The sequence below is a fragment of the Dicentrarchus labrax genome, unplaced genomic scaffold, assembly GCF_905237075.1.
Source record: "Dicentrarchus labrax unplaced genomic scaffold, dlabrax2021, whole genome shotgun sequence".
In the NCBI taxonomy this organism is placed as follows: domain Eukaryota; kingdom Metazoa; phylum Chordata; class Actinopteri; family Moronidae; genus Dicentrarchus; species Dicentrarchus labrax.
In genome coordinates, this window is record NW_026136719.1 from 24,107,998 (window position 1) to 24,123,875 (window position 15,878).

A 15,878-nucleotide genomic window follows, 5' to 3' on the forward strand; every position below is an offset into this window, starting at 1 on the left:
GCGCATAAAAGCACTGGTGCGAGCGCTGACGAAAAGCTAAAGCAATCCCCCTGTAGCCCTAACACTGTTCTTCAGTGTAGCTCTGTAGTGCTCAGGGTTTGTTGGCCTATTACATCACTCTGTTTCCATCGGGATGTGTAGTTTTTTGCAGTGGTGGGATCATACTAGTTAGTTATCTAGCCGATAGTATACTTACACACACACACACACACACACACACACACACACACCCTTCCCTCCTTTTCCTCTTCCTTCCCTCTCACTCAAGGCATCTCGCGTAAGCCTCTCTCTCTGTATGTGTGTGTGTGTGTGTGTGTGTGTGTGTGTGTGTGTGTGTGTGTGTGTGTCTGTGGGCTCAATTATCTCAGCCCGGCTCAGTGAGCACAGGGAGAGAGAGAGAGAGAGAGAGAGAGAGAGAGAGAGAGAGAGAGAGAGAGAGAGAGAGAGAGAGTTTTGAACAAGGGAGGGATAGACATTCTCCAGCCGGGGAGCACAGCCTCAGTCTGGGCAGCCAGGAGTAGCAGCAGCGCTGTCTGTCTCCCCATCAGCACCACTACCACTCGTCTGGACTGGGCGCCCCGTGCTGTGGCACTGTGTACGAGCAAGAGGTGTGTTAGTGTCTGAGTGTGTGTGTGTGTGTGTGTGTGTGTGTGTGTGTGTGTGTGTGTCAATCGTGGAGCAAATCAAACCCAGCAGCTCGCGACATTAAAAGGCAACATCTTCGGCCCCCCATAACGCGAACAGGGGAGCACACAGAGGAGCGAGAGGAAGGTGGCATGGAGGAGAGGTGTGTGTGCGTTAGTGCGCGGAGGCAGGGCAGTGGGATGTGGCGTCTGACGGACGCGGAGAGATGCTGTGAGCTCTGGTAATAGCAGGCAGCGAGGCTGCGCACCGAGCCGCTCTCTCCCTCCCCTCCCCAGCTGCTCTCCTCGCACCGACCATTCGCTGAAACCGGGGAATCGGCTCCACACGGCTCGCTGTGCTCACTACCGCTGTCGTCCTGCACGGGAATTTAACACAACCAGGTATGTGCAGCGCCGGAGCCCATTTGGGCGCTGGATTGCGTGTTTGCATAGCGGGAGGGGGGGGGGGGGGGATCTTGACTGTTTGACTTCATCCTCTATCTCTTCTTGTTGCTTCCCTCCGCTCCCTCTGTGGCCCTGTCAGTGGATTAATGAAACGTTATTTGGGAATGATGCGGTTAGATGGCATCATCTGTCGATGTAACTGGGGTGAAAAATACAAAAAGATGGAAGGTGTTAATGTTATTTAATCGTTTCGTTAAGTCCAGGTGAGATACAAACACTGTCGATTCCACAAATGTCCCATTGCTCTCATTCACACCTTTCCTATGTGTTTATGCATAACGCTCAACATGAACGCATGTGAGCAATGCTGTTGTTTCACACTGAGCAAATGCGATGAGACTGGTTCTCGCCAAAGAAATGGTAATATTTTGATTTATGAGGAGAGACAATCTGTTGTGATGTTGGCTGCTTTCCTAGGGCTGCAGGCAGATATTTTACTGTTGGGAAACACAGGTTAGTAGAAGGGAGGCAGAATGTAGCGGAGGATGGGCGTGAGGGCAATATGATCTGAGGATGCACACACCCTCACATGCTCATCCCCCCGCTGGTATGCTTCGCTCGTCTCTCAGAGCAGCAAATGCATACTTAAAAGCAATCATGCACGGAGGCATGCCATGTCGCACATGTGTGTGCACGCACGGCTGCACACACACAGACGCACAGGCATGCACCCACGCCCACATGTGTGCACTAATCCACACTCGGCCATAATCCATAATCATGTGTTCTGGAGACATGACGTAACACATGAGCATCTCTCATCTATATGCATCCGTTTCTAAAGGTTTGCACAAAATATTCCCCAGTCCCACCCAGAAAGATAAAAGAACGAACGCCAATCACAGCATGTAGTCGGCTATAATTGCTTGCAGCATAATAATCCCAAATTGGCATACTTGCGTATTCATAGGGAGAAAAGAGCAGATTGTACTGTTGTAAGAAATAGGTTAGCATGCCTCCAACTGACACTCATTTTCATTAAAGGAGAGTGGCTGAGATTGTACCACTGTGAGAAATGGAGAGTTTTAGAGTGCTGTGCTAATCAGATGCATTAGGAAAAAAAGGGGGAAATAGGTCCCTGGGCATTATTGCAGGGCCTGGGGAAGCAGTGCCTCAGAGCACAGGGAGTGGGTGTGGCTGAGGTGCTCCCCCTTTCTCTGAGTCTGACTCACAGAGGGGAGGGGCTCTACCTCAGGACCACAGGAATTCCCAGATTTTTTTTTGTCACATCTATTTTTTGGATGCTCTGCTCACAAAACAAGTAATTTTACAACATACTAGACATGTAGTTGTCTTATTAAGTTACATAATAAGACATTGGAGCAGTTGGAGGTTCAGTGCCTTGCTCAAAGCCATATAGCCTCTGAATTGTGAATGGTGGAAATATATGGATAGAAAAAAACAAAAGCATGTATATTCATATGCCTTGCACAGTCCTATAGAACATATGCATGCTTGGACATGTCATGTTTATATCTAAACTCAATTATATATTGCACCAGGTCATGATTTAGTAACCTCAATAATAGCTACCTATTAAAGGGGCTGTATGTCCTGGACAGGGGCAGAGGTGTGTAATCACATGCTACTTACATAAATTAACCCTAGTCAACCTATTATAAAATCCAACTGCCACTGTCCACTTATCTCTACTTAGGTGCAACAGAACGAGTTCTATTACACTGAATTTGCTTATGCTACAAATCACGGATGAACAATTATAGCAGAGATATTGCAGATCTAGATAACCCAACATGTAATCTCATTCACACATGTGCTCATCATGGTGGCTCGGAATAAATGGTACCATTTCATTTGTAGCCCATCTGCTGCTGAGTCTATTCACAGAGCCATTTCCTTGCAGGTTCTGTGGTCAGATTGATAAAACATGCACAAGTGGGATATGGTGATCTAGTTATCTGTCATTCTTTTCTCCTAATTCTTGCATCATTACGCTCTAATGGGACGATACAGGCGATACCTAGTGGGTATTATCAAGTCATTTGCGTATCAACTCCAGCTCTGGAATAGGGCGAATGCTTCATTTGTCAAACCTTAACATGCAGATGTCAGGATGTTGGCTCTGTAAAGAGAAAGGCTGCTCCCTAATTGGTAATCAACACTCATTAAACACTAGTACTCTTTTAGTAGGATTTGTCCAGACAGAGTGCAGCCACAGTGCAGCACAGTGCTTTATGTCCAGTCACTGCTATAGTAAACAGTGACATATCCCAGACGCTATCAGGCATGATTGTGGTTGAGATTAGTACAATTGCATCACAAATGCATTAAGATAATTGGTCAAAATTAGTTGGTCATTGTTAGGTATATTTTGTGTGAACCATTATCGTTCATAATGGTTTAGTCATTCAACACGGTGAAGCTTAAAGAAAAATGTATACATGCTTTCTAAACAAGGGTGTTTTCAGACTTTTTTGACTGGGGTGGCACAATTCCCAATTTATACAATAAATACTGTTTAGGGAACCCAGTATAAAGAAATATTCAAATACACTAGGCAAAAATAACACATTTATATCAATCTATATTTTGCCCCAAACTGCATTGGATTAGCATTAAGTGGGCATGCTTGTAAAGGGGAGACTCATTGGTACCCATAGAATTTTCATTCAGATATTTTTAGGTCAGAGCGCAAGGGATCCCATTGAAAATGGCCATGCCAGGCCATCTAGTTTAATATGATATCAGTATCTGCACTCTATCTATCCAACAGCCCACTACAGCCTCTGAAAGACAGCCTCTGAAAGCCAGTGCTGAGTAGAAGAGGTAAGGACCATGGGACGACCAATCAGATTCCCCCCTTTGGACACAGAATCCCCTGCTATGCATGCCACCTCCACGTCTGCAAAGAGCAACAAAAGTTTGTATGATCTTACTGAAAGAGCAGCCAAATCTGGGGAAATACCCTGCATCGCTGATCCAAGAGTACAGTGAGTAGTGCTTTATCTCAGCCCTGACAAACAAACAATCTAGCCCTGCTTCAGAGCCATGCTCTCAACCACCGTCTTGCAAAGGCCAAAACCAAGATCTCAGCTCCATATAACATTTAAGGAAACAGTAGAACTTGATGCCAAAGTTAATCCTACTCCATTATTTGCTCTCTTTAGTAAAGAAAGGCTTGCAGTTCTTATTATCATCCACCATATTCCTTCAAGTGTTTTGCACCCAATTAATTTAGTCTCTTTAATCTGCTATTGGTGTCACCCAAATGTCTAACTTATCTATAATTTAGTGATATATTCCTTTCAATTTCACCTAATTTCGTTTCATATTAAATTCACTACATTACACTCATAAATTCTCTTATACTTATTCCATGCCCACATTCATTTCTGCTCATTATGTTATTCAAGTGTGTTGATGATAAATATATTACTTTATTATACAGTTTTTGGTGTTTCTTTCTACACCCTACTGTATAAGAAATGACTGAGTTGGAAAATATCTCACTAATTTCAGTTTGACTGATTATACGTAAAGACTAGTTTTCCAGTTATAATTCAACAGTGTCTCTTTTACAACTGTATAATAATTCATATTCTTGTAGTTCATCTTGCTGAAACTCTCTACAGTCACAGTGCTTATACATCAGCAAAGCAGTGTGCCCCCACATAGGCGTTTTCAATTACTCTCACTGATTAATTAGACTTTTTCTCAAGTTAAAGTTGTGCAGAGCCATGCTGGGAATTACGTGATGTCACCAAAGTCTAAGTACTAATCAGAATTATAGCAGTGTATGTTTTCACACCATAAGAGCTGCAATAAAACTAACAAGAGAGTGAGATAGATGCCAGTCAAGTGTCTGTACACATCCACACAGTCCTGAGAAGAGGTCTTATCAAGCAAGAAAGTGAAAACACCTGTGTTGGTGCCTTTAAATATTAAATATTAACTGAATTGCAAGTGTAATCAGTCCTGGAGGATTTTGTGTGTTATACCATTCAAAAATAATCATCAGCATAAAAATGACTTATGCACTTATCATGGTGTAGTAAGTTAATAAGCCATCACTCGCCTACCCTAAGAACTACAGATGCCCTTGAGCAAGGCACTTAACCCTAAGCTGCTCACTGATTCACACACGCTTACTGTGGTTGTATTGTGGCACCTCTCAGTTTTTACTTACAGACAGGAGTTTGAAATTCACATTAAAGCTAAAATGTCAGTGGAAGTGGTTGAGTTAATGTCAGGACACATTTAAACAATATCTGATGTGATTTATTTATGGGAGGGACAGTTTTGGGTCGTGACCCATTAGTTGCAAAAGGCTGCTCTTGGCTTAAAGCCAGTCTAAAAGAGAGCTGAGTCATGAACCTCCTCATACCATAAAATATACTGTAGTCTGTTTTTAACTCATTCTGTTTTCATTCATTGATGCAGTTTTTATTATTATTTTCACAAGTCAACCATATTGTCCAGTTATGGGATAATATCCTCTAGGACTCTGACATTTACATTAGAAACACAAGATTAAAGTACTTTATTAACTACAGTTAGTAAACTGCAGCTGACCCATTAAGATTGGTAAAAGTGCATGACACATTTCAGTATTACATATAATAAAGTTTCTTTCCACAAACATGTCTACCCCAGCTCTGCCCCAAAACCTTATCCTGTGAAGTTAACAAATAAAGCTCCTGGATTCATTCCATCATGCGTGAATCTGGCAGAAAAACATGTGCTAGCAACCCTTAAGCTCTGTTTGCTAATGCGTGGTCCTTCTTCAGAACCCAACAATAAAAGCTAACTGCGATGCTGTGTTTCACAGCTCATTTGGAGTGAGCATGTCTCTGTGGTCATGAGACTGTAGACACATCAAGCTCTAAACCCCAGAACTAATGTGGAGCAGCTGTCAGATCCTCTGCACAACAAACATCCCTCTTCTGACTCAGTTGGACAGTTCTACTCTATAGAAAACACACACACACACACACACACACACACACACACACACACACACACCTCTCAGAACCACTCCAAGCTGTTGAAGGTTTAACACTATGCAGCATGACTCAAGAAGTCTCTGGCCTCTTTTCCATGGGTCTAAGATGGCCATTTTGTCCTCTTAACTAGAGTATATGGTCTGCTGTGCATATGCAATATGATACCTGAATGGTTCAGGTGCTGAACCGTTACAATTAAACTAAGTGGGTCATTAACTTCATCATTTCAATTTGTGAAAACATCTGCATCATCCTCATCATTATAATGAATATATGACAAATAGCCAACAAACAGATTTTGTCTTGTGTTTGCTCAAGCTAGATATATTTTCTTTCTGACGAACACACTGTTAAAGTAATCCTCATCATGGTTTAGTTTGGCTCTCCTTGTGTTTCACAGACACTCTGACAAGAGTATTGTGGCACTGAGGCAATTAGAATAATTGGCTGTCTACTGCTGTAGAAGCTGGATACATCAATGCAGCCAATGGGACTACTGACCTTGACTGACAGACACACATACATTAATACACACAGTCATACATGCAATTGATAACCCCTCCAATCTCCCTACTTACACCCACACACAAGCATATACAGTAGCCTATACACACAGTACTCCAGTTCTCTCTCTTTGTCATTCCTTCTCTCTCTACATCAGTAGCTCTGGAATACAGTTTACATAAATGTGTTCATTTATGAAGTTATCCTGCTGGACACACAATGTCTATTTTATTGGTCCATTCTCAGTGTATGTCCATTCGCTTCAAGTTTCTTAATCACACTTGTATTAATTGCATACTGTTTTCTCTGTATCTGAACTAAAAATTTGGAGACTGAGACTCTTGACATTATGCATATGTATGTATTATTTTAATTTTTCCACTGTCTTCATTTCAAAGTAATAACTCAGTATTGGTTCTCTGTGCTTTTTGTTTGTCTTTCAGAGAGATGTTCCTTTTCTGGAGGAAGGCCACTGGATTTAAGAGTAATAGTGAGTCTCTACGAGGACCGTGGTTTTAGTCATTGTAAGCTGGTCGCCTTCAATCACACGTTGATTGTGCTTGGCTTACCACTGCTGTATTCTCAGCCAACGTCTTTCACTATATGATAAAAAACAGTTCACAGGATTGCCATCCATGGTTTCTGCCCTAATAAAGACTATATCATCCTACATTAATAAGATTTGCAAAGGAATGTTTACAAAGAAATTGGCAAACCCAATAAAGAAGAAAGAGAGAAGCGAAAATAAAGAGCCCAAATTGACCACTGATTTGCAAGCACACAATTTAACTCTCTCTACCACACTGAAGACTACAGTAAAAAAGATTTCTAAATGCTCTTCGGCACGTAACTTATCTCTTGAAGAAGACGACGGAAAGAACGACTGCTCATCCCTGTCACCCACTTTCAGTTATCGTGTAGCTATTGCAAATGGACTCCCGAAAAACTCTCTTTTTTTGAATAATAATGAAAGTATCTTTCCTGAGGTTCTTTCGATTGATAGTAGTTACTCTGACTTCTTGAGTGAGACAAAACCTGTCAGGAGATTGGATGAGCATAAATCACACACTATGCCAGTAAGACGAAACAGGAAGAGCCTCATCAGTTTGGCTCCCTCTGATGGCAGTTCTGAGGGTGAACGAGTGGAACGTTCCAGTCTACACACACTTAGGCTGGGTGCTCTACGCAAGTTAAGAAAATGGAAAAAGAGTCAGGAATGTGTCTCCTCAGACTCCGAAGTGAGCAATTGGAGGAAAACCCTGGGCATCCGGAGCAAGTCCTTGGACCGTGCTGGACGGCAGCAAAAGAGCTCGACACTGGAGCCTGGCTCCTCTTCCACAGGTTGCATCAGTCAGACCCAGGATGTCATGGAGATGATCTTTAAGGAGCTTCAGGGGATCAGTCAGATAGAGACAGAACTGTCTGAGCTACGTGGCCATGTAAATGCCCTAAAAAGCTCCATTGATGAGATCTCCAGCAGTGTGGAAGTAGTTCAGAGTGAGATTGAGCAGCTTCGCTCAGGATTTGTCCAGTCTAGAAGGGAAACACGTGACATTCATGACTACATAAAACAAATTAGCCACCAGGCCAATAATTCAACGTTGCGGTTCCTCAATGTTCCCGAAGATAAGTCAGAGAAAACAGAAAGTCTAATATATAAAATACTAAAAGACAAAATGGGTTTCATTGATGCCCATAAAACAATAAAAATTGAGCTTGCTCATAGGTTAGGGCAACAAAGAGAATGTTCTAATGCGAAACCCCGACCTATTATTGTTATTTTTGCAACACCCCAAGATAGGGATGTAGTCTTGAAAAAATGCTATAAACTTAAAGGAACAGGCATTACAGTCTCCACTGATAGCTTAACTCATGATGGAAAGGAGAGAAAAGACAAAACAATGTCTTCCTCACAAACCTATGAAAGCATGGATATAAAGGTCTCAGGAAAGGATAAAGTAGTGGAGAGTGATGACTGGGACTCAATGGACAGTGATAAAGAATTAGATGAATTAAGTAGAAATAAATATGCAATGGTAATTTCAAAGCCTGTTCACAAGAGCAAATCGGACAAGAGGCGATCCCATGACCATAGCCGGTCAGGAGAGGAAGCAGGCTACTCAGGCGCAGTTCACTATGCTGATGACTCTTACTATGACCCAGACAAACATGCAAAGGCTTACTACTCTGACTTGACCCCTGGCTGGCTTTCCCAGAGTGACTATTCTACCCCTAAACTCAGCCGTTCTGAGTCTGACTGCTCTAAACTTTGCCAGTCATACTCAGAAGACTTTTCAGAAAGCCAATACTTTACACGGGCTAATGGCTGCTCCCTGCTGTCCTCCTCAGATCAGGAACTGTGGCAGAGAAAACAGGAAGACATGGCCTCCTCCTGGTATGCTAGCCCCAGTCACCCACTTGGCCATGATAATCAAACCTATGAACACAATGAGATAGAGACTACAGAAACTATTGACAGTGGGGTGAGCAATGGACTTGTCTGCATGTCTGGGGACAGAAGTCACTATAGTGGGTCCCAAGTCTCTCTGCAAGGGGACCTATCACCCTGGAAAGACTGGCATCATCTGGAGCAGGGTGCTGACTCTGGCTTGGATGCGTCCATAGAAGTTAGCAGTCCCTTTGACCCATCAACCATCCCTGGTTTTCCAGAAAACATCACTAAATGTCAGGAGGTTGATCTGCAATTTGAAGGAGATGAGGAATTCATGATGCTTGACAGGGAATGTTCCCTACCACCTATAACGACCCACATTATTCCTCCCATCACAGAGCGGGAGTCTGTCATCAAGACATCTGCCCGACAGTCTAAAGAGGGATGTAAAGTGACCACAAAAGAAAGCACGAAAGTATCCCCTAAAGATGCCCCTAAAGCAGCTGCTAAAGTGATACATAAACAAACTAAATTGGCTCCGAAAGAAGAAACCACCAAAATATTGTTAAAGGAAAGCCCGAAGGTATCTGCTAAGGTTTCACCCAAAGTGACCTCTAAAGCTGCTCCTAAAGAATCACCTAAAGATATTCAGAAATCAGTAGCTAAAGAATCCTCTCAAACTCTCCCTAAAGACAGCTCTAAACTCACAGCTAAAGATGTCACAAAGACCACTGTTAAAGAAGTATCTAAAGTGACATCTAAGGTAACTTCTAGTGAGGCTGCTAAAGTCACTCCTAAAGTGACTCCAAAAGATAGCCCTACAATGACTCCAAAAGAAAGCCCTAAAGAGTCACCAAAAGAGAGTCCTAAAATAACCCCATTTGAGAGCCCTGTCTCAACCCCTAAAGAGTCCCCTAAAGAATCACCTAAGGAATCCCCTAAAGTCATTGCTAAAGAACCCCCACCAGTTGCATCTAAAGAAGGGTTGAAAGTTGCTGCTAAAGAGGTTACCAAAGAGGCTGCAAAACTACCCCCAAAAGAGGTCCAAAAAGAGATGCCTAAAATAGCATCTAAGGAGACTGGTAAAGTACCTACAAAAGAAGTTTCTAAGATTCCATCGAAAGAAGCCCAGAAGGTAGCCCCTAAAGAAGGTCCTAAGGTGCCCCCTAAAGAGACCCCTAAAGCCGCCCCAACAGAAGCCCCTAAAGAATCCCATAAAGAAACCCCTAAAGAAGCCCCTAAGGAAGCCCCTAAGGAAGCCCCTAAAGAAGTCCCTAAAGAAGCAATTAAAGTAGCCTCTAAAGATGCCCCTAAGGTAACCGCCAAAACACTTCCGAAAGAAAAATTCCCTGAACTGGATGTTAATCATAGCTTTCACCAGACCCAGAATAAGTCTTCAACTATGTACCGTAGTCAGAGTGAGATTCGAACAGAGAAGGTTGAGGAGGTTCCCAAGTCTTGGAGCAGTAGGCTCAGCATAGATCTCAGTGAGAAGTCCTTTGGTTTTGGCTTTGGCTCTACATTGCAGAGGGCTAAGTCAGCTCTTGAAGTTGTTTGGAAGTCTGGCTCTCAGACTACTCCCGCTCCTCCTGAGGAACCCACCAACTCCTCTTCCTCATTTATGGGGCGTTTCCGCACTCTGTCCACCTCCACCGCAAATAACTCTAGTACTACAATAGATTCAGATGGCTGCACAGAGCCTGTCTTCTACAAGGCAGAGGACAAGAAAACAGGTGCAGAGACAGAAGCTGGGGAGCAACCAGTGGACAATGAAACCCACTATGTTGAAGTGATGGAGCAGGTACTAGCTAACTTGGAAAACAGAACTATTGGTAGTGAGACAGAGGAGACAGATGAGATAGATGAGCCTGCACAGGAGTGTGAAACATCTCAGGACTATGATGTGTCTGATGACATTGAGGCCTCTCAAGACAATGATGCCTCTCAGGATTTTGAGGGCTCTGAAGATTTTGAAGCCACAGCAGACTATGAGGCAGGTAAAGAGGCATGTGTTTTGGAGTATGATTGCAGTTTGGATGCGCAGTATGAAGAAGAGTACAATGAGGACTTTGAAACCCAACTCACTGAGGACACTGCTGAATATGATGCAATGGTGGAATATGTAGACGTAGAAGAACCAGATGAGGACAATGATATGACAGAGGAGATGGAAGAGGGTGATGAGGAGTTAGAGGAGGTAGATGAGATAATTGAGGAGGCCACAGAGGGGTCTGAAAAAGTGGAACAGCAGGAGGATGAAAACAAAAATGTTCCAGAGGAGAAGCCAACAGAGGCCCCACCCAAGAAACGTATTCGACCTACATTCAAGGAGGCAGCACTGAGGGCCTACAGGAAACAGATGGCTGAACTGGAGCAGCAGATCCTGGCAGGGGGTATGACTCTTTTTGTTTGTCACAATGTCACTTTGATTTGGTACAAGGCTTACACTGGCAAAACATGGCAGGTCATAACTGTGTTTCTCTATGACACATATAAACATATAATCTAGAAGAGCACTTGGAGAGTGCAGACCTCCACCAAAGCCAATAGTCCAGTCTTCTATGATATGCAAGTCTGCACACCATTCACTTTTGTTACGACGGGTTCGTGCAGGTGCTGCAGTTCTTTATTAAACCGGAAATATTTGATCACTGATTGCTTAATTATTACATACCTGCTGCATGTGTTTCTACAGGGATGTTTGAGATGGCTGTTTTGTTGCATTTCTAGTCATGGTACAGCATTCACTTTAATCATGGCACCAGTGCTACACCCTACACCCTACCAAGTTTTGTGATAATCGGCCCAGTATTACAGACAAATAAACATACAAATGGCACTGAAAATGTAACCCCCTTAGTGGAGGTATTATTAATAGCAACAGTGACAGTAAGTAGTTGTCAAACCAAGCACCTGGACCTGCACTACATTAATGTTTTTGTTTTACAGCACATTTACTACAAACACTAAACATTACTTTAAAAATTTAGGCAACATTTATGCTGCAACTGTTTTAAAACCTATTAGTTTTGTTGGTGCACTGTTGGTCCATTCAAGTTTTCTCTCTGAGATTTGTCAGAAAAGACAACCAACAATCAAGCATGGACATTAGAGAAAGGGCAACGTGAAATTAAAATGTCATGTGTGAAAATGGAAATCAACTTAGATGTTGAAGTATCCTTGAAAAGTTTCTCCGAGTTGACTTCATACTATACTGAAATGACTACTAACCAAAGCTGCTTTTGAACAGGAGTTTACTTCCGCTACCTAGTATGTAATAACAATGTAACAATGTGAATACACTTATTACATGGTATTACATGTGTCACAACCACTAACGCTGTGACAGCCACTGCCAGTTACAAGCTTACAAGCGAACAATGACAATAAACAAATTAAACATGCTTAGGATTCTGATTCTTCTGCTACTCGTCTTGGTGCACACCAGACTGCTCCTGGGTCTAGCCATCTTGACGAGCACTGCTCTGTCATCGGTCAACCTAGCGCAAGCTGGTAGAGGGCAGAGCATTCAGAGATCCAGAATTTCCCAGTGAGGGAGAAAGAGTAGATGAGCTTTTTTTTTTTCTTTTATATGGGAACACCATCCAACTCCAATCCAATCCAATCCACTTTATTTATATAGCAGGATTTTAACAAACACAAGGTTTCCAAAGTGCTGCACAAAAAGATTCAATGTTCAATTCACTGTTATTTGTATAGCGCCACGTTTGGCGGTTCTGCTTTTCAAATAGAGCAGGTCTAGACCGAACTCCTTATAACATTATTTACAGAGACCCAACAGTACCACCATGAGCAAGCACTTGGCGACAAGGGCAAGGAAAAACTGCCTGTTAAAAGGCAGAAACCTAGGACAGATCCTTCGGCTCTAGGTGGGTGGTCGTCTGCCTCAACCAGTTGGGGTGAGAGAGAGAGAGAGAGAGAGAGAGAGAGAGAGAGAGACAGACAGACAGACAGACAGACAGACAGAGAGACAGACAGACAGACAGACAGACAGACAGACAGACAGACAGACAGACAGGTGCACAGTCAAACAGGACCATGGCAGGAGGCTCCACCAGGATCCATGAGAACCTGCAAGACGAGAAAAGCACAAGAACTCCGGGGAAGAAGTGAAGTTAGTAACATGCAGTAATGGGACATGAATGAGTGCAGAAAGAGAGAGGAAGAGATTAACAGAGTACCATGTTAAACAGAATATCAATCACACACTTTAAATCTATGAAGTTATAGTCTGATTTGGACAATTGTGTGAAGTAATATAGAGTACAGAGTTTTTAGTTAATGAGCTAAAAGAAAAAGCATGGTATTGTATGGTCTGGTGATCCTAGAAATCCACTGGATGCTTGATGTTCTTAGTGGGCGTCTGAATTCTGTCTAATATATTTGATGGAGACAAGGCCAAGACTTGAAACTCGGTGGTTTAATAGCGTTGGATTTATGGGAAGCTCAGACTTTGATCCACTCGAAGGGTGCTTCTTTGAATTGGTAAATTTATTTTGTGTTGAAAACTTTTGAGTTGAAAAACAGAAAGAGTCAAGAGGACTCTCTCTGAAGGTGGATGGCAGTGTGTTTCTGGTTGCATTGACTTTGCATTTGTATTCCTATGGCATAGTGCTAGATTCTCATGTAGCAGACTGTGGCTCAATGAATAAGCCTGTCAAACATGTTTTCTGGAGGTTTATCATTTATCATTAAAATGTAATAGACTTCAAAAGATAGCTGGTCTTCAAAACTATCATCAGTTCTTCACAATGAATAAAAACTTGACTACAGTCTGTTGGTTGGTGTCATTGCAGTGGCACAGTTAAAGACATTACAAAGTCTGTACATATTGCCTTACCATTGAAAATGTTCTGTATGCAACTGACTTTTGCTATACAATGTTGTAGATATTTTATTCTCTAGTTGTAGCAGAATGTTATGCTCATTTGTCTTTTTGTATCATACTTTTGCTTCACTTTTGCTTCACGAGGAGTTGTCTTGAATTAAAATACTGGATAGCGGATGCTTTAAGGCTCACTTTAAGAAGATGCAATTTAAAATCGCCATGGATGTATAAAAGGTTAAGATTGATTCATTGAAGGAAATGTAGTCTTTCAACTGGAATGAAAACAGAGACCAGGGAATTTCCACTCTTACTTAAAATGAAAAAGCTCTTGACCTACATACGTAGATGCAACTGTGGTACTCATGGTGAGGTAGGTACTGTAGTTCAGGGAATACAGGCTACAGCTGAAGACTGTGAGGCTGTCTGACAAATGTGTGTGCAACAACCCTTTTAGTGGCCACATTCACCAAACATCCTACAGGCAATAAATACAGTAGTTATTTATCAGTAGCTATTTACTTTGTTGACAAAGACTTTTATCCCCATTTGGTTTATAAAATGGATTTAATGTTTGATAATACTATAGGATGTTGTATGTTTGCACTTAAATTTACTTGTTATTTTCTTAAATAAGAAGAGCTTCCTTCTTTGTAGCATTGTTGCATATGACCATGTCTTCTGCAACCTCTTAAGACCAGCACACTGCAGCTCACATGAGGTATTAGTAGGCAAGATATAAATGACAGAAGATATCATCAAACGTATTACCATAGGCCTGTATACACTAATATTTAAATTATTCAGTTCAGTTCACTTTCAAAATGTGTGTTAACTCATCCATGTCAGCACAGTGAGAATATATACTAGAAGGGATGTACTAGTTCTCAAACATATCTTTGCAAGTACTGCAAGTTATTGCTGATTACTGGATGTGATTGCCCATTTTTACTCTTACATATTGTTTTTGCCCTTTTAACAGGCGAAAAGACTTAAGGATTGAGCCGACTGTTTGACTAATTGACTGATTGACTCACTTCTCCCTGTTGGAGTGTGCATGTGCAAGGCGACGTGTGCAGTAGACTCCGGGCATATGACTACAAATGAAAATGTATGATCTATTGCTCTCATTGTTCAATGGCTTTTGGCTCTTTCCTTCAACTTTCTATAAGTCAGTTAGTGGAGTCAGTTAGTGGCCATGTCTAGCATCTGTAGTGTTTCTATATTGCCCTGTTGTGTTTTCAGCTTCAGCAAACAGTGATGTATGGGGCCAGATGACGTAACCATTGTTTGTTTTCACTTTATCCAACAATGTAAAAGCTTTTTGAGACAGGCAGAGATGAGGAAACGAAATGTGAAGCAGAGGAGTAACTCTAAAACATTATTCTGGAGTGGAGTCAAAGGTTTTGCTCCACATATAGCTTAGCAACAAACTAGCTTTGCTTTATTATCCTAAAACTACAATGATCCAAATGGCTGTTTTGATAAGTTCATACTTATGCTGACAATAAGAGGTCATTTTAAACATTGGAGCTAGCCAATCGAAGGATATTTTTATGCACGTTATTTATTTAGTTGCAAATAGTACAATTCTACAAATAAAACACACAATCCCCAAAAAAGTTTTTATACTTATACTTGAGTTGCTTTAAACAAAAATCCAGCTATAAGATGAAGGACCTGCCCTTTTCATTGTCATCTAAAACACTCTTATAATACATTGGTTTGACCCATAATATGTAGCCAATGCTACCTGGTATTAAAGAACTGACAGTCTGCACAGTTTTAAGCAATCCTAAATTGTTGCATTACCACCAACTACCTCACATTTTACATTTTTGTATATTTTCTCTTGTTCAAACAGAGTTGATAGAAACACATTCAATATGCATTCAAGTGACAATGAGAGCAATTGTTTAAAATGTATTGTTCTACTGATGGAGATGTAGCTCTAGATGGATACACAGACAGGCACACTCTATACTCCTCTCATTAGCTTTATGCCTTCATCTCTTGTAGCTGATGTGTGCTCATCATGCTCGTTCTCTAAAGCGTGCTGGCTGGTCTGTGTTGGAGCTGTGAGG

The 15,878-nt window shown here is 41.8% G+C and overlaps 1 protein-coding gene across 3 annotated transcripts in view; it reads left to right on the forward strand.

The window, feature by feature from the left end:
• Positions 1-404: 404 nt before the first annotated feature.
• The window catches only part of LOC127351190 (protein unc-13 homolog C), a 100,359-nt gene continuing 84,885 nt past the window's right edge, over positions 405-15,878 (forward strand). For 2 of the 3 annotated variants that reach the window (XM_051378487.1, XM_051378488.1), the window contains exons 1-2: positions 405-1,025; positions 7,000-11,341. In XM_051378487.1, the coding sequence (XP_051234447.1) occupies positions 7,192-11,341 (4,150 nt within the window). In that variant the 5' untranslated portion in view covers positions 405-1,025; positions 7,000-7,191. The remainder of the gene's footprint in view (positions 1,026-6,999; positions 11,342-15,878) is intronic. The other variant, XM_051378489.1, reaches the window with a different exon arrangement.